The sequence below is a fragment of the Pholcus phalangioides genome, unplaced genomic scaffold (assembly GCF_987345545.1).
Source record: "Pholcus phalangioides strain wild (caught in Gottingen) unplaced genomic scaffold, Ppha-v1.0 ptg000009l_1, whole genome shotgun sequence".
Lineage (NCBI taxonomy): Eukaryota > Metazoa > Arthropoda > Arachnida > Araneae > Pholcidae > Pholcus > Pholcus phalangioides.
In genome coordinates this window covers 38,064,562-38,089,195 of record NW_028301602.1, presented here as the reverse complement: position 1 = coordinate 38,089,195, position 24,634 = coordinate 38,064,562, and the positions used below count along the sequence as shown (strand labels likewise).

Below are 24,634 nucleotides of genomic sequence, written 5' to 3'. Positions count from 1 at the left end.
TTTGGAAATTATCGCTTTCATTAATTTTGGAAATTATCTTTTTTCTTCATTCTGCAATTGCATCTTCATTTATTCTTCATTCATTCATTTTTTTTGGGGGAAAAAAATTTCTCAAGAAGGGGGCTGATGGGATAAAATATGTTGGCAAACTACTGCATGTTCTGAACTATTGTCTTTCATCAATGCTGAAATTATCTCTTGCATTAATTCTAGAATATTTTCTTTCATTAATTCTGGAATTTTCTCTTTTGTAATTATTTCACCGATGCTGAAATTATTTCTTTCATTTATTGTTTTAAATTCCTGTGGATGCCATAAGAATATAACGGGATATTGTGTGTGTTTTCACCTAGTCACGTGATCTTCCGATGAAAGATGTTGGGGGACACCATGATGGTAACTCGTGGGAAATTTCCCATATTCCTGGGAAAAATTGGTCAAAATTTGTCTACATGGGAAATTTCTTAGCGTTTGAAAGTTCGTCAAACAAGAGAATTTTTTGGAAAAATAAAAAAATTCCGCAGTGCAATACTTTTCTTTTGTAAAATACTTGACTACATATTTTCCTCGGTAGATGGCAGCACATTTAACTTAATGCATGGAGGGGGGGGGGGAATTGGATCAAAAGTGAAATTTTTGAGGGAAATTCTGCTCGACGAGGCTATCATCATTGACCTCTCACAGGGCCGTCTCTATTCTACCAGGGCCCTGCCTCTCAGCACTGGCAGTGCCTATAGCCACTAGAATAAGGGCCTTATCAAGTCGCCTTAACCGATACCTTCTAAAGCAGGTGCTCTAGAAGCCTTAACAGTTGCCTTAACAGCGCCAAGACGGAGACCGCTGACGTCATACACTCTCCAGTAATATAAGCTCGATGACGTTAACAGATTATTTTGTAGTTGTTGTCTATCTGGACAACCATTGGCGCATTTTTTCTTCCACTGGCTATTTTCAGAGAGAGTTTATTGCATCGATAGTAGCCTGCATAGGCAGAATTTTTTCGAGGGGGTTTTCAGATTTTTCCCTTCTGAGGGGGGTTTTTACGTTTTTTCCTGCAAAATAACACTATAATCTTGGCTGAAGGGAGGGTTAGAACCCCAAAACCCTCGTTAGAGTTCGTCAATGGTAGCAATATTGTTATGAACATTCAATTACGGCTTGCCTGAAAATTTAGCGATAGTGGTGTTGCCCCCCTTTTCCCCCGCAATCATATTTGTTAACATAAAATCGGGACGGCTTTGACTAGTATTGAAAAGGAAAAGAGTATCCCATATCCAGACTATTCTGTTATCTATGATTCAAAAATAGTACTAGTTGACAGGTTTTTTTTTTGTTTTTCTTTCTGAATATATAATAGAGATCAGCACAAATCCTTTTCTCTATTGTGACTCGTAAGTGAAGTTCTCATGTTTCTGAATAGATGGCAGCAAATACTTCAGTATTGGAAATGGACCTGAAATACCGGTAATACACATCTGACCATATCTGGTTCAAATATTTTGAGCTTTTTTTTGGCTACCTCACTGAGCTATGACTGAGTCCAGTCCAGTCAAGCTGTGTGGGGATTGTCAACATCATCAGTCCTAAAAGTTGCACGTGCTTTTGTGTGAGTTGGCCGTGCTGTCGTGACTGCACACAAACTGAGGTAAATCGGGAGAAGAATAAATTATTTTCATTGTGATTTCATTGAGTTTAATTTACTATTATGATTTGATTCTGTGACACGTGTTTCAAAATCACGGCTCTTCCGCATTCGCTCATGATGTTCGTAAACAAGTACATCTCTCGTAATTTGACTGTTTATTTCGAAACCACGGATCATGTGAGTAGATACATGGGGGGGGGGGAAGCAAATCAACATCAAACAAATGTACTCGTGGCTCCTAATTAATTATACACAGTGTCGCAACTAGGTGGAGCATGTACGAGTCCGGTGCCCGGGCGATGGACTAGAAGTATCGTCGAATTCACCCTCTAACTGCTGCTTCTACATGGCAAAGGGCGCCGAAATGCCAGGTGACAAAGTACAGGGCGTCCATAATTAACAGACCCTAGGTCAGTTAACCAGTCATCAGTAAAGTGTGAAACTTTGTGGAGGACTTCATAAGTGATGGGAATGGGAATTTGTGTTTCGGGGGGGGGGGGGATAGTTGCGCATGTCGCCACCAGAGGGCGTTTCACTTCGAATATCTGTAGTAAACATGTAAATTTATGTGATGTCATACAACAGTTGTTTTTAATCTTGAAACATTTGCGAAGATATTTTTTTTCTCAATGTGTGTTTTGTTGCTGCTCACAATGCCGATAAGTTTATGAGATCACACTTTCTTGGTGAAATTATTTTGCCAAAACCTCAATGCTGTAGTAACTGCTCTATGGAAATATCGGACCTGGAACAGGATTCGAAAAGGTCCAATGAATGAAGTACGATAATGAAATTCAAAACCATAGGATCGTTGGCTGTTCGTTCTGGAAGAGGAAGAAAACCCATTTCTATAGTATAGACACAGTACAGGTGGTTTTGCTTCAGGTGGAAGAGCACCAGGGTTTAAGCTGGACAAAAAATTCCTTTCGCAAAAATGTGAAAATGGTGAGAAAAGTTTTAGCAAAATGCTGCAAGGCTAATGTAATGATTAATGGTTGGATGTCTACTTGTTTCATACCTCCTGTATGCATTTTTACGAAAGGGGGCTACTACTGCTTTCATTTCGCGAAAAATGCTACCGTAGCTCAAACCCTGAAGAGGACAGAGCTTCAAATTCTTGTGTCAGGCATGTAGCACGGGCATTGGATAGTCCATGTTCAACTGTCCATAAGATCATGTGTAATATCCTCCCATATTATCCGTATGAACTTTCATTTGAGTAGCGGTACTTCCGCCTGATTATGATGCTCGACTCTGGTTCTCACTGCAATTTCTAGCTTGCATTGAGGTCGCATAGTGACCCTCTTTCTGTACTTTTTGAAACAAATGATTCTTGCATCTGTAATATAATTTGCGTGATATGATTTTGCTTTTATTTCGTCATGTAGGCTGTGGCTGGTTGGCATGCTCCTCTCACTGATCAGCCACCCCATGCAGCAAGCGTATGATGACCCTTCACTCAAGAATATAAGCAATTAAAAATTAATAAATTATCATGAAGCCTCGCACTAAGGTAACCATCCGGGATGACTGGGCACTTAATATCTTTGAAAACAAGTGAAAAACAAAAAAAAGTATTGATAACTATCCAAAAAATCAAAGATGAAAGAAACGTGTGTTGATCACATGCAAGAGAGGAAGTGATCATCCCCCCCCCCCCAAGCGAAATGCGATAATTCATAAAAAATTTTTGGAACTTGTATACAATAATGTTGCAACAACAAATTCAAGAAAACTTTAACTAAAAAAACAGGTAAAACTGGGGTACTTTTCAAAAAAGTCGGTAGAGGAGGGAAAAACCAGTAGAAAACAGGACTGTCCTGGAAAATGCAGGACATATGGCCACCTAAAGCCGTAGCAAGGAGGAGACTTGAGAGTCTGCCCTCCCCCCCCCCCCCCGAAATATGAGAAAATGACCGGAAAAAGAAAAGAAGATGGTCAAATCTATTGTTCTATCACTTTGGTTCCTCCCCTCCTGAACAAAATTTCTGGCTATGGGCCTGTGGTGACCTGATGCAGTGCCATCTTAAGGCATCTCAAGATAATAGGGGCCTCACAAAAATGAGATCTGGTTGAAATTTTCGAGAATTTGCCTTGTAGGGCCTCAGAAAACTCACTTGGCCCGGGGCCCCATAATGCTCTTAAGACTGCCCTGACCTGATGCAGAGAATTTTTTTAGTACTTTGTAAAATCACCTCTTCCAACAACAAGCTCTAAATCCAACCCTGATCACACAGATCTTGCAAACAATTCACTAACCGCACTGTCCTCATGCTCAACCTCGGATAGCTAATGTCAATTTGAAACTTATCAAGCAAACTGACTCTCTTCTGAGACATCATTTGATCGATCTGAGTAATCTGGCCATCAGGAAAAAAAAGCCTTACGCAAGTAGTGTGGTGGGGTCACGGGCAAAGATTTTGATGTTAAAAACAGGAGAAATAACACAAAGTGAAAAATACAAGTTATTATATTTTTTGGGACAAGAAAAATCAAATACCGGTTTTAAAAAACGTAAGGAAAACACTTATATCACTAATGCGCATGCACTCTCAGAGTGAACACACTGAATAAATATGTGGCTCCATATACGTATTCACAGCACAAAATATTGATTTTGGCATGTATTGTTTTAAGTCAAACATGTAAATTTTTACACATTGGTACAGCCCTGTTGTACAGTTTGGAATTGTTGATTTCACCCCTCTACAAGAGTCTTGAAGGGTTCTGTCAGTCTATCGCAGGACTATATGAATAGGAGGAAAAATTTAGGCATGGCAAATTTCTTTTGAGCAGAGCCTATTCTTTTTCTGATAAAGGGCACAAAATTTCTCTCTTTTCTTGGACTTGGTTTCTCCTTCCGTGTTGGCAGACATTTTTGATGAATTCTGAAAATAGGGTGGCTTATATATTAGTCAGTTTTCCAGGAGCAAAAAATTCAACCCAAGTTTTTCCAAACCCCCTTCCCTTTCTGCAAGGGGATTTCATCTGGCCCATGAAACAGAACTATATTTGAAGCATCAGGTGTCCCTGAGTTGAGAAATGCTCTGAGACCCCCCCTGTACAGTTGGACATAATTGATAGATGGGTAGCAGTTGCTGTGCAAGATCATCTAAGCCTCTTCGTGCACCAAGAGGCTCGGAAGCAGTGTCCAGCTGAGGATCCATATGTTGAGGCAGTCCTTTGTTAAAGGCACAAAAAGCAGTAATAGAGTATCATATATAGTATCACAGTAATAGAGCAACGGTGGTCATACAAATTTTTAAAAAGTTTTCACAAATGTTTTATAATTATACCTAAATTATCAAAATCTTCTTTTTTCAGTGTGTGTTACAATTTTTACAACATGGAGTATATGAAATCTGACGAAGTAAACACAAGTATTGGGAAAATGTGAGTTTTTTTTTCTTAATTACAAATTGTGCTATAAATTTAAAATAGTAACATTCCATTGTCCTGTAAGAAAAACCTTTTCTTTCAGAGGATGGGGATATTCAATTGGTTCTCAGCTGTACAAAGCTTGTAACAATTGGTTTTTGAATATGATCATATTAATTTACTAAAACAATTTCTCTTGAACAGTTTGTTTGAACTGTATCCTTTTTTCTGTTATAGCTTGTGCTGCGATTGTGGAACTCCAATTGATCCAAATCCCGCAAATATGTGTGTAGCTTGTATCAGAACACGTGTGGATATAACTGAATGTATTCCCAAACAAGTAGTTCTTTACTTTTGTAAGGATTGTGAAAGGTAATCTTCTAAAAATTTTGTTCCATTCATGTGAATAATTTCATTCATGGGACTGTCATTTTAAATATTTTTATTAGAGTATTTCAATTAAGAAAATCAAATTAAAAGCTAGCTATGTGGTTTTGTAAAAAAATTTAATCCCCCCCCCCCATAATTTTATTAAGATATACTCAATAAATTTATGTTTAAAAAATTTTATATCAATTATAAAATTATATGCTATAAAAAATATACGAATGTAATCAGTTGTGTGTGGGTCTTTGCTAAGAAAGATTAAGAATCCCTATTTTATTGTTTCCTGTTGAACAGCTATGACTGTAAGCCTAGACAGCTCAGAATAGAGCTACAGATATGAGGCTGAGATGCCACATCTTGCTCCCTGGGGTAGCGCTGTTTACTGTTATTGCATGCTAAATTGTTTTCAAGAGCTACTCTATATTTTATTGTATTCATTTTCTTTCAAATTTTTTTATGACAAATGTAAAAATTTCATTCTGTTTGGCTTTGAAATGTTTCAATTCACAATTGAAGAAAAGGTTTTGAATGTTCAGAACTCCTCTTGATAATATGCAATAAACTGAGGTACAAAGATGTGAGATACTCCTTCATACTTGCCTTAGCTCATGGTGTAAAGAATCTTTGATTATGCTATTAAGGTTGCTATGACGACCAAAACATTCGTATCAGCGCATGAAATTTTTGTAGTCCAGTTATTAGATTGCAAGCGGAGAGCAGTACAAAATGTTTGTAATTTATATCAGCATATCTGCCAACATGAAAGAGGGTCACTATGCCCTGAAAGAGTCGAAGGAAGCAATATTTTGGATCTTTTTCTTCAGGTAAAAATTTTTTTCTGGCACAGATTTTTTTGTGATTTGTCCAGCCCTATATTATAGGCATACATTCCACTGTAAGGATCTTTTTTCTATAGGCTTTTTTTTGTCTTCATTCCTGAACTGATAAATTTTTCTCAATAATTTCTGGTAAATAAGCTGCATTAAAAAATGATCAATGACCAGATGAAAAATGTTTTTGCAGAAACACAGTGGCTTTTCACACGCCTCAGTTTTGGATATATCCTATGCAACTTTGATTGAAAACTTAAAAAAACCCACTAACATTAAAGTAAAACTAACTAAATGCTATACTTTTACCTTAACTTTCCTTTCAAGTTTTCTTAGGGTGGCACTCACCAACATGGTGAAAATAAACTATAGTCAATTTTTTGGTAGGAGATTGACACACATATTGCTTGTGACGTTGAACACATATTAGGATTGTTGAATTTAACCAATTCGTGTCAATCTTCTATTCAAAAATTGGGACTAGTTTAAACCATGTAGCCATGTCAGTAAATACCACCCTTAGAGAGAATTTTCATACATTACTGCCCCAAAGCGGAATGTGTCAAATCTGCGACGTACGTCACAGAACAATTACCTGTACTGCAGAACAATTAGGAAAAATTTTAAGAAAAAGTGCAAAAAACAGTATTACATGTATAGGGATTTTTAGCGCAGAACAATTTCCAGTCAGCCGAGGGCTCGTCGCAGAACAATGCTAAACATTTTGCTTTGGGGCATTACTGATTAAATGTTAGACATTATTCTGGAAGAAAAATTTAATTTTTTTAGGTTAATTAAAAATAAATATATACAAAGGAAGGGGAAAAAATCTTTAGAATCCCTTTTTAATCAGAAATAAAAGGTTGTAAGGTAAACAAGTCACAGCTTTGAATTAGCCACAAGAGTTAAAAATTAATTTTTAAAGACATATAGACGTAAATTTATCAAAGGAAATTACAGTATTCAGAATTTTACGATAAGATAATTTTATTTGTTTAATCAATAGGCCTATACAGATATATCTGTACACAATATCTGAGTCCAGAGAAGAGACACGTGTGCTCTTGATGGCACACAGGGCTTAAGCTATGAAGAAAGACTTGATTTTTTGAAAATGTTTATATTGGAAGAGTGCAGATATGATTGAAGCATTTAAAATTTTTAATGGGATGGATAAAATAATAATTGTTATAAAATCCATGTAATTCCTATGTATAATTGAAAGAAAAAAGTAGCAACAGGAATGGTAATAATGAATTGAAAATAAAAATGGCATTGAGCAACGAATGCAAGATGAAAGAAACATATTGATACAATTTTTGTGAATAAAAATAATTACACATTACAATATCATTTAGATTTTCTTCAGTTAAAATTAAATATTTTAGGAGCTAAATACAGGAAAATTGTTTGAAATTTGAGTTCTATTTAGTTTGGTTACCTGTATAATATGATGTCTAAATTGTATCCCAGATTTATGTAACTTCAGATTGAGATGGCCTCTTTTTTAATGAAACATATTAAAGCATTTATAAACATACAGATGTTTTAGAGGGAGTATCTTCAATTGATTAAAAAGTGGAAATGTATATGTGAGTCTATTTTTACCCAGAATTATATGAATAAAGGACTTTGTGCGACAAAAAAGTGTAGAAAGATTTGCTGAAGTATGTCTCCCCAACATGTAATGCCATAATTAAATCTAGACATTCTAGTAATGCAAAATAAAGTAGTTTTAAAATGGATTAGGAACATTTATTCTTGATGAAATAAAATTTTATAATGTTGCAGTTTAGTTCCACAATCAAATAGGATATGTGTGCTTTCCAAGATAGTTTTGAATCTAAAAAAAAAATCCCCAGATATTTAAAGATGACTATTCTATTGACAACTATGCAATACAATCTGAGATACAGCTATCTGTCATGTTATGGTATTTTATAACACCAAAATCATTAAAAGTATCTGAACCACACAAATAACAAAAATTTAGTTTTATCTACATTTAATTTCAATTTATTATTTTTAAACTAGATATTTATTGACAAGGAAAGGGTCCCAAAGTGTCATCCTCTAAAAATTTAATTACATTCATCTCTCCCAGAAACACAAAAACAAAAAAATTTGTGGCGGAGTGCAATTATATTAAAGTTGTGAAAAAATATTAAAAATTACAACAAATGAACTACTCATCACTTCTTGTACTACTTGACGATTATATATAAAAAAACTTGCCTATGCTGTAGGCCTATTTGATTATGTGTTGTTTGAATGATGTCATTCTAAGACTGTAGGGATGCAGAATTTCTTGACCTCTATTGGCATTCAAATTATTAATAATTGAATTTTTTTTTAGTAATAATTCTGCCAGATTTTTAAAAATATTTCTGTGCATATTTAAATTAGTAGAATTAGTGACACTTTTTTCAAAAATTTTTGAAGATGTCACCTTCGGACATCTCCAAAAAGTTTAAGATGTACTTATGAGTTGAGATCGTTCTGCATGTTATTCCTCAAGTTTGCTGAAGCAATTTCAGCGTAACAAAGAGCTACAGCAAATTTATTGAAATTATGTTGATAATTAATATGTTGTTGCAATTATAAGCTGTATAAAAAACATCCTTAATGTGGAGCCAGGTTCCACCAAAAGAATGTAGAAAAAATGTGTAAAAAGAGATGTTTGTTATTATGAGATATAAAGTTTTTCCTAGATGATTATTTTAAGGGAGTGCATTCCCATTTGATATTTAATTTAGACTCATTCTTCTATGTAGGTACTTGGAACCTCCAAACACTTGGGTAGCTTGTGCTCTAGAATCAAAAGAATTACTAGCTTTGTGCTTGAAAAAACTCAGAACACTAAATCAGGTTTGTTTCCCTATACTGATTAATATTTAAATTTTGATGTTTGACTACAGATTCTGTGTCATTTGAACTCAACTCTAAGCCAATAAAGTGATTTTCTATTTGTGAAAGAAGCATTTAAGTTGGAAAATTTTTTCTCTTTTCTAGCTGCATCTCGTTAACGCAAATTTTATATGGACTGAACCTCACTCCAAGCGAATAAATTTACAGTTGACTGTACAAAAAGAGGTTCTGGGAGGAGCTATTATGCAGCAGGTATTTGTTGTACAGTATGTTGTGAATACACAAATGTGCTCGGATTGCAGGAGGCAAGATTCTAAAAATTTTTGGAAAGCTGTTGTTCAAGTTCGCCAAAGGGTAAATCAAATTGAATACATCAAATTAAAAAAAAATTTCAAGCATAGCATATCAAATGAAACTTGAAAATCATATTAAGTTTTTGCGTAGAAGGAATGGCCTGTTAATAAGTGTATTCTTGAACCGTACTTTTCAAGTGCATGTTTAATGTGTTCTGTAATTCTTGACTTTGATATTATCAGGTGCATGATAACCACAGCATGGGGGAGGGATTCCAACATGTGATCTATTGACAATCTCGCAGACTACTGTATACTTGTGTATAGGATACTTCTTTCCTCACAACTTGAGGACTGCGAAAAGGAAAAAAATTTAACCCCCCCCCCATAGAGTAAGAAATTTTAGGGGGGGGGAATTATATTTCCAAGACATAAAAGCAGTCATCATGCACCCACTGCCACACAAGGCAAATGTTTGGCTACTTTCAGTCAATGTTTTTTTTTTTTGTGTTTCTTTGGAAGGAATGAATTTAACTCATTTTCAATAACCTTTAAAAGGATGGTTACTGCTTACATCTAAAGGTTGTAAAACTGACATTAGCTAAATTAGCATGAAAGCCAATGACAAATTAAATTTTGTTTTTCTTCATTTTGAATTCTTTTGCTCTGTTTCAATGTTATCATGGGAATTAGGGGGGGGGGAAATCACAGATCTTTTAGCAGTGGTTGGCTGAAGTTGGTTTTCTGTGGTTCCCAACTTCAAGGCGCCCGATCTCCCCGTTAAAAAGTCTCGCCACAGAGAGCAACAGTTCTACAAACAGTACAAATATTCAGTCATTAAACTTCACTCACTTCACTTCTGAGATATAGATGGCAGCACTAAAAATCATAGACAACACACTAGATATGCACTCAGACTGTTAGGTACACATACTTACATTTCCGGCACAACTCACTAGGTAGTAAATTGCCCATGGCGATAGACCTGAGTTGTTGTTGGCTTGAAAAGAAAAAAAAGAGATCTTTTAGCAAACTATGCGGAGGCTTTGCAGTTGTGGTTAATAACTTTAAGACGCAAATGCTATCTGATTTCCCCATTGAAAAGTCACGCCCTAGAGAGCAACCGGCCAATAATAATACAATTATTCAATCATTGCACTTTACTCATAATTCAAAAATTGACAGCAGGTGGCAGCACTACACATAACAAGCATTACACTAATAGACTTCATGTTAGGTTCACACCACATTCACAGCTTCTAGCATGGTCTAGGTCTTCTTCGACTACCTGCTGAAATCTTTTCATTGAGAGAGAGCGGTGAGCCATGCTTTGGTTAGGAGGAAACTTTGTAGCTATAGGGGCTGCTGGTAAAAACCTTCAGTTGAAAATTTTGCAGAAAAATTGAAAACCTGTTATTTAAAACAACCTTTATATAAGCCAATTCCTCCCTTCTAAATTCAGGAATTTTGTAGCAAAATTATTTGGCATATACACAAGTATATACTACAGTACTTAACATTCAAAGAAGGAAGAAAGAATAGCTTCACTGAAGCTCACGGACTATTGAAATGTACCTACTGATGTGTGCACCCACTTCTATACTCACAAATTACAAACAAGATCTGATTGGAAGATAGGCTATGAGTCAAAAATCATTTCAATTTGTCGCTAGAAATAGTGCAACCCCACCCTCTCAAAATATAATATTTGCCCTATGTACAGAGTATCATTATCGTGAGGAAATGCTGATATGCTGTGTTAATTTTAAAATATCCTCTATATAAAATATCAAAAGCAAATTTGGTGACTAGAAATTTTGAATAGAATATCAGAAGCAAGTATGTTAGTTTTAATTGCAGATTTTTTTAATTGTAGGTGAAGCACAAGAAAACATTCTTTTACCTAGAGCAGACTATTCTGAAGCATAAGGCTCACACCAATTGCATCAATATCAGAGTTTCACATGGTCTGTACTTTTACCATGAAATAACCTAAATTTCTTAGCTTAATTTGCTTTTTATTTTTTGAATTGGTTATTGTTTTCATTTATAATTATGTTGAATTGAGTTGATCTTACTAAATTAATGTATAGTGTTATCAAACACATCTCTGCACATTATATATATATTTGTTTCTCAAATTTTTGACATACAAGAAGGAAAATAAACCGCATGTGGCATCAATTGATTTCACAATCATCCAGTTCATTTCACAATCATCCAATTCATTTCAAAATCATCCAATTCATTTCAAAATCATCCAATTCATTTCAAAATCATCCAATTCATTTTTTAATACAATATTTTGAAAGTGCATGTTTCACATATTTCCTATTTTATGGTAGTGTAAAATAGTAATAGTAATGGTCAGCAAGTTTTTGTAGATGCAGCCAAACCCCACACTATGACAAACTTGTATTATAACACATTCCTACACTACATCCAGCAGTCAAATCCTTTGAGGCAAGGAACTATAGAGTCCAGCATCCCCTCCCTACATCAACAGTTGGAACTGACTATGCTGTACTTGGAGTTACCTACCAGCAATGCCATCTTAATGCTTGGCCTATCCTGAAACGGGCAGGAGCCTCATGATAGTAATAGCTAGTTATAATTTTTGAGAGTAAACATATAAATTAGTAGGCAGGTACTTCTAGCTAGGTAGGGATGCCACAGAAAAATTACTTTGCCCAGTGTCTATGATGTTGCCAAAATGACCCTGCCTATCAGTTCAATACCTTACATAAAAAAGCTCGTTTTGTTCTCTTCAACATAAATTTGTTGTTTCATGGTGGTGGTCCATGCCTTAGATAGCTTCCATTTCAAAGACAAAGAAAAGCATGGGGGGGGGGGAAGGCAACAACAACAATAAAACATATTGTAGTAGCAAAAAAATATTACTGTGCTTACATGTTTTAATGGTCAAATTCTGATGGTTTTAAATCACAAAAAGAGAAAATTGAGAAAAATAATGAATCAGTAAAACCCCTCTTAACTGACTCTCCTCAGATCTGGTCACCTCTCTTTTATGGCCAAATAATAATTTCTCCTCGTATACTAAAAGTGCATATTCCGTACCCCCGATTAACAGTCACCCCTTTTTTAAATGAACTTTTGAATGCATTTTTTTTGTCTCTCGAGGGTCGGCAAAAGAGAAGTTTCATGCATATTTTTGTTCACCAGCATTTTCATAATTTTTCATTGCCATTTGTTGATATCATTCTCTCTTTTCATAGATGGTGTTGATTTCTATTTTGCTAAGAAAGATGATGCTAGAAAAATGATAGATTTCTTTACAGCAATTGTACCTTGCAGGTTCGTCTGTTTCTTTTTTTAACTTTAAAATTCATCCTGATCTTGACCTTTTTGCTTTTTTTCCAAATGGCTTTTGGTTTCTGTTGCATTTATTTCAGGTACATAACATCGCAGCAACTTGTTTCTCATGATACACATAATAACACCTACAATTACAAGTACACATTTTCCGTTGAAATAGTTCCAGTCTGCAAAGTAAGCTTTAGTATTGTAAATTTTTCAAATGGAATCATTTTTTTGTGCATAGTCTTTGATGTTTATCATTTTGAAAGAATGAAGTTAATTATTGCTAATAACATATCATTTTATTGAATTTTATTTTGATGCTCAGTTCATAAAATCTTGCACTTTGTGTTTCAAATGGATAAAATCACTAATTCAATCAATGAATTCTAATTGCTAATTCAGATAATACAGGCTTCATAGAATTTCGGGATTAAATGAAATAAATAAAGCCCTATAAATGGTGGAAATTTGCATTTTGCGCAAAAGTTATTTTTAGTTACTATACAATGAAAAGATCAAATGAATATATGTAATATGAAGTTACATGAAGTACTGAAGTGTATTAACAGTTTGCCATGTTTCAAGTATTATAGCAATTGTGAGTTTGGTACCATACAACAGAGCTTGACCAATTGAAAAAAAATTTAGCCAGCCAAATTTCTTAATGATCTTAATCTCAAGAAAAATGGTCCCAAAATTTCTTTTTTCAACCTTGTATCATTTTCCTATATTAAAAGACATACTGTCATAGAATCAGAAAATAGACTCCAATTTAGCAATCAAAAAGAAAATTCTAGACGCCAATACAGACTTTATAGTCACCTATGGTGACTTGGCGGCTGGGATTTGTCATGCCCTGCCATACAAGAATTTTTTTCTCCAGAAAATCTGAAAAAAAACTCAGGAATTTCCAAATGTGTTTGTGGCTTCCTTGCAAATAATATTAGATTTTCAAATACCTTGCATTTTTATGGCTGATCTTCTGACAAGCTGGCTGCAAATTATTGTCCTGATTAACATGAGTCAGTACTTTTCACTAAATTTATTTCATAAAAATTGTAAGGTTGGCCTTATTAGTCAGATAAACATAATGTATATATATTTTTTCCCTTCAACTTTATGTGTATTAATGTTATTTTCCAATTTCAACAGCATGATGTGGTGTGCCTTCCTTTGAGTCTTGCTCGTAGTTTAGGAAACATTGGTCAGATCTGCATAGTGCATAGAGTTACTAATTCCATTTACCTTATTGATCCCTTCACCTTGCAAAGTAAGAAAAAAAAGATTTTCTTTTGTATTTATTCTTTGCTATTTAGATTAAAATGTGTTGTTTCTAGAAAACTATTGCAATTTGGCTTATATTTTTCAATACACATTAACATTTAGTTGTTTGGCAGTCATGTAACTAACCTACCAACTTCTAGTTGATCTTAAGTTTTTAGTTTGAAGCCCCAGTTAAGGTATGGATGCTTTTACAACTAATTACCTGTGTTTCCATTTTTTCGGTCATGATTCATTTGCTGAAAATTCTGTTGCAAAGTCATACTTTGCGGGGTGTCTGCCATCAGGGGTGTACGCAGGACTGACCTTTGGGGGGGGGGGTAAATACTGAAATTTTGAGTTACCAACCTTCAAATAACATTCTAATTAACAGAAATTGACGTATATTGATGTTATTTGAAAAATAGCATATAAAAGGTATTTTATTTCAGTATATTTTTTTTAAACAAAAATATGTATTTTTAAATTTTTGGTCGGCATGTACCCCATCCCAAGCCTCTGTCTGCCATCATGGAAAAGTCAGGAAATAAGAAAAAATTACACAGAAGTCGAGAAAATACCACAAAATAAGGAAGAAGGTCACAGATTTCTTTTTAATCAATTTTCAGATTTCCTAGGCTAGTTTCTGCTCTCAGTTTCATCCTTGCAAATAATGTCCCTCCCTTTATCTGGATTCTCATTGCAAAAATCTGATAAATACCCACGATCGTGCACATGCAGTGGTGATCAATAGCAGGCTGAAGATAGTTTTCCTCTAGTTCTCCAACTTTAGAAAGCATAAGCTCCAAAGCAGAGTGTTTTGCGATGTTCTGCAACGAGCCCTCTGCTGACTGAAAATGTTCTGCTGTAAAAATTCACGTATACACAATAGCGTTTTTCTACACTATTCTTAAAATTCTTTCAGATTTTTCTGCAACAGCACTGGTTCTGCAACGTATGTCGCACATTTTGGCATATTCTGCTTTGGGGAGCATAAGATGCTTGTCTTCCACCATGAAGGTTACCCATCAGGGTCCAAGGGTTCGATTTCTCTGGAAGAATATCAAGAGAGAAAACAAGTTCTGTAACTATTGAGCCTGGAGCAACCACTGATAGATGGCACCTTCATTTCAAACATAACTCTATCGGTTGGAAATTTCTGTATGGCAATATGAGACCAGAGTTGGTGTGCGGTGAAGAAGCAAGAACTTTAAAACACAAATGCGTGGCTGCTTCAGTTTTAAAAGGCAATAGAGGAAGCAACAGAAACAACTAGTTTCTATTGTTGATTTATCACTGCATCATATCTCAGCCATTTCCCACCAAATGATGAGTGTTAATTTGTCAATGCCACCAAATAACAAGTGCTGTCTCCAAACATCATACCATTTTATAACAATTTCTCGAGTAGTTAGCTAAATTGCTGAAAATTAACTGACAAGAAGCCAGCAAGAATCAGGTCATCAAAATTGGAGGGGAGGGAGAAAAATATTCATATATTATCGGAAGTTTCTCACTTCCGATTTGCTGCTTAAATATCAGCACCACCTATATTCTATAAAGCAGTGGTCTGAACTTTGTGCTTTGAAATGCATGTATAATATCTTGTGAGAAGAGTGGTGGCCACAAGTGTCCAACTTTTATTGCTAAATACTTCTACTTCATTAACTGTAACATAGTTATCACTAGATCCTGGAAGTTCAGGGAAAATGCCATAAATGTTTTTTTTGTCTGTTTTCAAACTTTATTGGTAAAAATGGGTTTTTGAGATTTTTTTTTGTTGTCAAAAATGCATATTTCAACATTTTTTTATGTTTATTTGTGAATTTTAGAGACCATTTTCTGTAGAACTTAGACATTTTTAGCATTAAGAACTTCAAAAAAAATTCCTTTACTGCAAAATTGTCAACCCTTAGTACTAATAATCATCACAAAGCCTTCCTTTCTTTGGCCCTGTTTCAACACAAATAGGCATAAGTGCCTGAGAGATAGAAAAATTGGTGTAAGGCATAGAAGTGACAAAGACCTTTCATCTCTGGCTATACGTAACTTTCAGATAGCAATAAAAATACCATCAAATTTGAATCAAAGCATTAAGAGTTCTAGACGAAAGCAACCCAGGTACAGCATAATGAAAGCTACGAATAAATTAGAAGTTTGTTTCTCCACATGTGTTGCTTGTAAATTTGTGCAACATTGTAATTGAATAGCTGATCGATAACTGTTTTTATAGTCCTTTGGTTGACATCATAGATACAAAAGGTCGGGATGGGAAGTGAAATTGCTCTAGGCCCGTGTTATTTTGTTTTGGGTTTTTTACACTATCAGTGAATGAACTGCAATCAAACATGGCAAGTTATTTCAAATCCTGTCCAAAATATGAAAGATATTTTTTAATGGATGCAGACCAACCAAATACAAAGCTCAATCTTTGAAAATTTTAAGAAAAAATTGTTATTTTTATGAGAATGTTTTTTAAATAATTCTATTTGAAAATGTTATGACTTTGATATAGTTATTCTTTAATTTTGGCTAACACTATTTTTACATGTTAGATAATTATGTATCAAGTATTTGATTGAATCAAACTCTGACCTAACCTTGAAGGACCGCAAACACTTTCTTTGGCATGATAACATCAAGTGAACCTAACAAAAAATGAAATTATTATAAACTATTGTTGAAACAGTAGAGATTGAGTGAGTGTAGCCAAGATTTTTGCTAGTTTTTGGACCCTTAATATCGTAGCTTTTAGTTGTGTTTTTTTTACAATTAATAAATGTTTTTTTTAGTTCCTAAATTTCTGGGCTCTAGTTATCACCATTTGTACATAGTGACTTGTTTTGTCATTTCCGGTCATAATGGGCACCATGTTGGTTATCAAGACCAAAAGAGTGTAGCAAAGCTCATGTAGTCTTCTGTTAACAAATAGTCAAGAAAAACTTCATATGCATTCATTGCGTGTTTTTTTAGTTGAGATAATTGTCTAGTGTCAAAATTGGATTCCTTTGGATTCAGTAAATTAAGTCAGGAAAATGAAGTAAACCCTTATTGTGTTCAACTTGCCTGACTTTCATAAAAGTTTTGTTGTGTAATTTTAAAGGATTTTGTATAATTGAAAGGATTTTGTTGATATTTTGCCTGTAATTGAAAATATGTATTATTTTCTTTTACTTTCAGCTGCTACAATTTCATCGCAGCAGTATTGGAGGAACCCTTTCAATTCAATCGCTATTGTGAAGCAGTTGACTGAGTATACGGTGATAAACATTGAATATTTGATGGATAATGAATGCAAAGTATTTTCAGGTCAAGGTCCCATCTCACAGAAGGTCAGTTTTTCTAATTAATTATATATTTTTTTCAGTTACCATGTACATAGTTTACATTGGTGTTATAATTACCCAACAGTAAACTGTTGGGTAATTATAAGCTCTAGAATCTCGAAAGTACAGTTAAAGGTATCCAGTACTTCACAAATCAAAGTTGCAAAACTGTTGAGCATATTGCAAGATGACTTTCTTATAAACCCACATCAGTTCATATTTTTATTGTTAAATACGACTCTAAAATTTGTGCATATTTTTTACTTCAATTTTCTATGCCTTTTGAGTATTGGAAGCATGCTTATGAGAAGATTGTATAATCTTGAATTTGTGTGTGTGTGCATGTGAAATTACATATCCTATACACAATTATGCATAATATTGTTATCTTAACATGTTAATGAGAAGATAGGAATCAGCATTTTCTTTTTTATTTGCCAAACATTGAAAATAAAAAGTATGAATTATTTTTTTATTTCTCAAGCATAAAAGATATGAAACGCAAATCTGTTTAATTAATTTCACACATTAGAGATACAAGGCAACAAATTGCATCGTGTGTGTGTGTTGTCCAATTTAGTTGATTCTCTGTGTTTAAACTTTTCAGTTGACAAAATATTTTTACATTGCTTTGAATATGGATGTATTTATATTTTACATAAGCAATGAAATTATGTGGAAAACATGCGATTATGAGGATCAATTAATTTCACAGTATATCATCAACAATATGTAAATAATAACAATTAACAGAAAGAAATATTTTTTATTCTTCAACTACCAGTTTTAATGCATTTTTTATTGTTAAAAATGTTAAACTGTCCATTTTTTAAACTGACCTTTTCTTCTTGTATAGCACGTTTTAGCTGATGCATATGTTGTTCGATCCAGTGAATTAGGAGTGACTGATTCGGAAATTCACACTAGAACTCATATTGGTCATCTCCTGCGACCTGGAGATCTGGCTCTCGGGTAATCAATCAAGTGTTTATTGTGTGATTAAATATTAACTTTTCATCATATTTGATAATGAAATGAAAATTTGAATGAAAACACTAACATTTATCAAAATATTTGATAATAAGTTTGTAACGATGAATGTCAAAAACCTGAAATTTATTTTAATCAACTTTGCAGCATAAGAATTTTTTTTTTCAAATAATATTAACGTGATCCTCACATATTCCCAAGGGATCAGCATGATTCGTCCAGGGAATTTGTTAGTGTTAATAAACATCCATGCCCGAACCGGGATTCAAACCCAGACCTGCACAGTGAGAAGCTAGTTCCCTAACCACTCGACTGCCAGACGGAGATATGCATCAGAGAGATAGCTTTCCAGGACTGAATTTGGAACTTCCAAAACTGTTTTTGGACAGGACTCATTAGTTTTTAGTATCTATAAGCCCATTTAAAACATCAGTTTTAAACTATTACATAAAAACGAATGAATTCTACTATGATGGTAGTTATTTATTTAAAATTCATTTCAAATATAAGTTGCAGATTAAATAACTGTTTAAAAGTGCCATTTGATTTTTTTTCTTTGTTTTGATTGTCAAAGAGGTGCTAAAAGTGTGTATAATAATATCAGTCATAAAATACTAGTCAGTTTATTTAAACATTATTTTTTCCATATGGTATATAGGCCTATGCAAAGATTGTTTGAAATTTTGATTTGTTTAGAGAACATAATTATATGCACACACAGACAGAGAATCAGTTTTATATAGATTATTAAAAGATGCCTCATCAAAAATTTACACAATTTAAGTCGCTAAATTTGTATTGATTTTGACATACACATATTTTGCTCAAATTGTCGTATATTTTATTATTTTATTTGAAGTTTAGCTCTAAAATTCCTTTGGGTAGTAATAGAAGTTGCTTAATGTTAATGATTTTTTTACATATTGCAGATTAGACCTTGCAAGCATCAATGTGAATAACAAGGAGTTCAACAAAATGGATAAAGAAAAGTTACCTGATGTTGTAAGCAAGATGAAAATTTTATTTATCTATTTGAATGTGCAAGTTCATTTTCATATCAATGATATCAATTATTAAGTTCGTATTGAAAAGCTAAGATGAGTAATATTTTTTTACTAGAATTTTTTTTTAAACTCACTAATTTTTAAGATGATAAAATAAAATTCAATTTCCCATAGAAAAATCCTTATGAAAAATTTAATTTTTTTGATTTGTTATTATTTAATAGTTAGGTTTTATTAATGCCCTAATTATTTAGCACCCAAAATTTCAAGATAGCTCTACAAAACATTATGCACTAATTACTATAAAAATAGGTAGTGAGCAATAAGAGTGAAGGCTCAAATGAGAGCAGATTGATAATGGGATGGAGAATTTAAAGGAAAGCGATATATTAAAGGTTTTTTGTTTTATACTATGTACGTAACCCAATCAGGTCCGTAGGTGACCGTTTAGTTTATGGATGTGGCCAGCTCATTTCCATGTTCATACATTGCAGATAAAAATATAATCTTCTAGAACAGGGGTTCTCAACCTGTGCTTTGCAGAGCCTTTATAGCTCCGTGTACATGTCCCAGGAGTTCTGCAACTGCTCAAGCACCAAAGTAAATTAGAAAAATAAATTTAAAAAAAAGTTTGCAGGGGCCATGCCATGGAAATTATTGACTACAAAGAGCTCTGCAAGTCAAAAAATGTTAAGGACTGCTATCCTAGAATGTACAGACTGCTTAGTTTCATATTGTACCAAGAGAATTTGTGCACTGAAAACATCCTAGTTTATGCTTTTTCTTTTAATACATTTTTCACTTTCCTTAATCATTAATTTCACATTAAATGGCTCAAAAGCTTTCAGGAAGAGATTTGGAGGTGTCTTTTAAAGTGATTCTGAGGGGGACATGGATAAATATGGCTCTAAAGACTAATACCCTTGAGAAAAGAATTATATTTTTATAGTAGAAAATATTAAATCTGAAGCCACAATTGTAAAATTTCCCCAATAAGGTGTCATTAATTGCCATTAATGTTTGTCTTATGTGTTAACATTTTCTATAAAGAAGATGATATAATTTCTGATAATACGTGAAATAGTTACTTTGAAAGTGAAAAAAAGAAATTAAAGCAAAAGTGTCTCTTTTTCTTTCTTTCAGATTCTGGTCAGTAAAGTGTACTCTGATCGTGCAACACGACACCGTAAGAGAAAATGGAAATTGAAGCATTTGAATGATGATTTTATAGGTGATACAAGTTCTGATGAGAGGTAAATGCTCCCTCCCTTTTTTTCAATTGAAAGTTGAATTTGATTTTGTTCAATCAGAATGAGAGATCAGTGTTCTTATGCTGACAAAAAATATTTAATTTCTGCCTGTATTTTTACTCTAGACATTAGATGTTATTAAATGCATGTTTGATGTGCATTTACCTCTATTTCAGGGAATACGTGGAATTTCTGGAAGACCTTGAAGAGGATCCTGTTATTCGTCAAAATGTCAATTTGTATAAAGGTGAATTTTTTTTATAGCAATAAATCTAGTTTCAAAATGAAATGTACAATGTATGACATATATAAATCATAAAAGAGATTTATCAACAATATATAAATTAAGATTACCACGGAAAACTCATCATTTTCTGCAAGTGACACGTTTATGTGTGGGGGGAGGGGGGCCTTTAACTGTGATACATGTTCTGAATCTGATTGGCATTGTATTCTCTCAACAAGACTTTCCAAAAATGTCTGCAATAGTTTTGTTGAGGAGGGAGGGAGAGTCGGGGGGGGGGTATCACAATTACTGAATATTCTGTATCTATGTTCTTTTCAGTGTCACATATCTACTGAGAGCATCATGGGCATATGTAGGCCGTGACATATAAATGATACCCCTCCCTCATCAGATGATTCAAGCAGAGATGTATATCTCCATATTTCAGAAAGGGCCCAGAAAAATTTCGAGAAGAGATATCGCCAAATAATAGTGCTTATCAGCCACCTGTCCTAGATATTTATTCAGTTGAAGACCTATTTTCAAAATCTGTGGGTTCCCTATAATTTATGGCATAATTGTAAAGCACCTAGATCAGTCTCCCCAACCTTTTTTGTCTCATCGCCCTCCTCCTTCAGAAATTTTTTTTTCCCACCGCCCCCAACAATATCTAACCCATAGCATCCTATGTTATACCCGTCGCTTCTTCCATCCCCCTGTAACATTCTATGCCCCCCCCCCCTGACTGGGGCATTGAAACTCCTATGTTGGAAATCACTGACCTAGATGTTTAGTTTCCTAGAATCCATCATGGCTTACTTTGATTTTTTACTGATATTATGATGACTCACAAATCACCCACAAGAATGATAATTTTGAACAGTGGAGTTATGCTACTATTACTCAATCATACATGTACCTTTAAGACATTCCTCTGCAGAATTTCTAATAAATTGGTACATGCATGACTGTGTTGTGTGTGTAAATGCATGGCCAAACGTATTCATGTTACCAGACTTGCACTTGTTTTGTGTTCTTGCTGGTGCTGCCTTCTGTCTTCCATATTCTGAAGTGAAAGTGGTAGATGCTTTAATGTTCATGTGAAGTTAAGGAGAGATTTTTTTTTTAGCTTAAATATTTTTATGAATAGTGTTTTTTCGGACACTTTGGAAATAGATGTCTGAAATTGCTGGATCTAGAATGCAAGTTAAAGTCTCATTTTAAATAGAATATAATTACATATTTTTTACAAATTTAACTCTCTTTTTTTTTCAGACTATGAAAAGCTTGCAGTTGATACTGATGATACAGATGAAGAGTTTCCTAAAGTAACTTTGCAGGAACTGTTGGATGATTTAACATTAGAGGATCCCACTGGTGAAGAAGGCGGTTCAATGGTCGAATGATTTATGATGAACTATTGTTTGCCAACATGATTTTGTTGAATTTTTAAAAAATTAATAAATGGTACAAAATTGAATTTCGTTCTAAAAATTTTCAATAGGTTCAAGAAATCCATCTTTATTAGTATTCTCAGATCCAGTCTTGTAAGAAAATAGCCACAATTTCTAAAATCATAGGAAGTTTTGATGATGCTTTAATCTTGTTGCACGTTATATTTTTTGAGGCATTTTATTATTTGAGGGTTTTATCAGAATGGTATTTCACTGCTATAGTAAAATTTGTATACGACACCATGTGATGACCATGTGATTGTTTAGCGCTCCTCAACTTATGGCTCGTAAAGATGAGTATTTTACTATTATTAATATTTTCACAGGTCATAATTTTTTCAGATATACAAGTTGTCCTTGGGTCCAGAAAGGTTGAAAAACAAATGGTTGAATTGGTTTATATCAGTGCACATATTATATATCATGATTATATATCACACGTTATATATCATGATTTGGGTATGTAACAGGATTCAAAAATCTTCAGATTTTTTGTTTGTCATTGAATTTGTGTCTCATTGTTCATTATTATAAATCCACCATCAAGAAGGTTCTTCATTAGGGAAAATAGGTGGGGGGGGGGGGTGAAGAGTTTCATCGTTAAAGAGTTCTACATCATTCTTCATTTCTGCTGTAGTATCAGGAATGTGAATGTAAGTGAAAGTATATGCTACTCAATCAGTGACCATGTAGTAGATTGACTTTCCAATGGACATAACATGAACATAAGACTCTTTTATCTGATTTACATGCATATTGTTATTCGCACAATCCTTTCTCTCAATTATTAAAAAAAAAATTCCTGCTGTAAAATTCTGCAGATTACACATTACATCTCAATCGAAAAAACATGAAAAATTCTTGTAGTAAAATTGAAAATAACTTTTTAATCACAGCAAGCGATGTATATCTATTCATAAAAATTCAAACACATCCAATAAAATCATACTCAGAAGTGTATCTCTTCATTCATTTCGATTTTGGCTGGTACTCGACCGAGACCAAGATTGTTTAGAACATTATCTGTTTCTTCAACCTGAAATTAAAGGGGAAGAAAATCTTTATTACTTTTTACAAACATAGCACATCTGATTGCAAAAATCATTTTCTTGTATGACTAGTCTTAAATAATATCTCCTATTACTGTGACATTTCATTTGTGTTCAAAATACTATCGCAAAATATGAATCCAGTAAATATGATAGACAATTTTTTCTAACTTCCACTCATGATCAAATTATTTTTTTTTCGATCAAAGATCCCGAGCATTGTTAGGATTGGACCTGAAGATGATGCAAAGAAAATTTAATTTCATCAATTTGTGGATTTTTACTTTACTTTATTTATTGCGAATAGTAATTTCACTCCTCTGCAAAATTTCGCAGGGTATTTTCCCATGACGATTTTTTCCCCACTACATCGTCAAAAAAAAAAACAACTTTAAATTATCATGCAAGCTTGTGATTTCAACATCTATGTTTTGAACACAATTTACTGGAGATTTGCTGCAGTTTTTTTTCCAACTGAAAGGCAGTTCTTAAGGAATGATTGGCAATTTTTTGACAATTGGTACCTTTTTGGTAAGATTTGGCAGAATCCCGTATTTGAAATTTGAATTTTCGTATGTTTCTTGGTAAAATATAGCTCAATAGAAAGGACCAATTTTCTTCAATATTTCATGATTTCTTAAATTGAAATGTTCGGCAAGTACGACAGATATGTTTGAATTTTTACCTCGGCTATAAGTTCATCTTTGATCCAAATGAATTTGTTCATTTTGTCCTCGTCGAACATCACCAGTCTGATACAGAATTTGTCCGTTAATTTCTCCCGTACTGTAATAGAATAATAGCCACCTGTTGGGGTGAAATAAACCGTCGATTGAATTAGTGCGAAACATGTTTAAAAAAAAAGTTTTCTGAACTCTTAATTTTTCAATAGAAATGACGTAACTGTGTATTAGTATTTGAGACAATTGCAATCGTTCAGGGCCACAGCTAATGCTTAAAATCGGGGGTTCTTGACTTTTTCCAGATGCTACTCCACAATAAACATAATGGCCAACTTCGTGGGCCATGGTCCCCACAAGGGGACTACGAGAAGATCCAGCAGACTGGCAGCAACACGGCACATTGAACAATAAGTGAGCGACCAAGTCACAGCCCAAGAGACCCCCCGGGACAAACTGTGATATGCATGGTTGTGTAAAAAAAAAAAAATTGTCGGTTTACATAGGGCCTTAAGATCTTTATGTATATAATGTATATATCATGTACATATTTTCTGTCTTGCTTTGTAAATATTTTTCATTAACAATAAAAAATCCGCATTAGCGCCCCCCCCCCCCCCCCGAAAGGGATTCGGCAGTAAATTGTCCCTAGACGATTTGCCGGGGCTATTGT

General features: G+C 33.9%; 1 protein-coding gene across 1 annotated transcript; it reads left to right on the top strand.

Annotated features, from left to right (window-relative positions):
- The first annotated feature begins 1,538 nt into the window (after positions 1 to 1,538).
- Positions 1,539 to 22,272, top strand: Nmd3 (60S ribosomal export protein NMD3). Its single transcript, XM_089236135.1, has 15 exons — positions 1,539 to 1,645; positions 4,970 to 5,038; positions 5,261 to 5,395; positions 9,015 to 9,108; positions 9,253 to 9,462; positions 11,278 to 11,368; positions 12,638 to 12,716; positions 12,815 to 12,911; positions 13,875 to 13,992; positions 17,163 to 17,314; positions 18,165 to 18,280; positions 19,228 to 19,300; positions 20,446 to 20,555; positions 20,729 to 20,799; positions 22,054 to 22,272. Exons 2-15 carry the CDS (start codon positions 4,992 to 4,994, stop codon positions 22,182 to 22,184), a joined length of 1,524 nt encoding a protein of 507 aa, XP_089092261.1. The 5' UTR covers positions 1,539 to 1,645; positions 4,970 to 4,991; the 3' UTR covers positions 22,185 to 22,272.
- Positions 22,273 to 24,634: the final 2,362 nt, after the last annotated feature.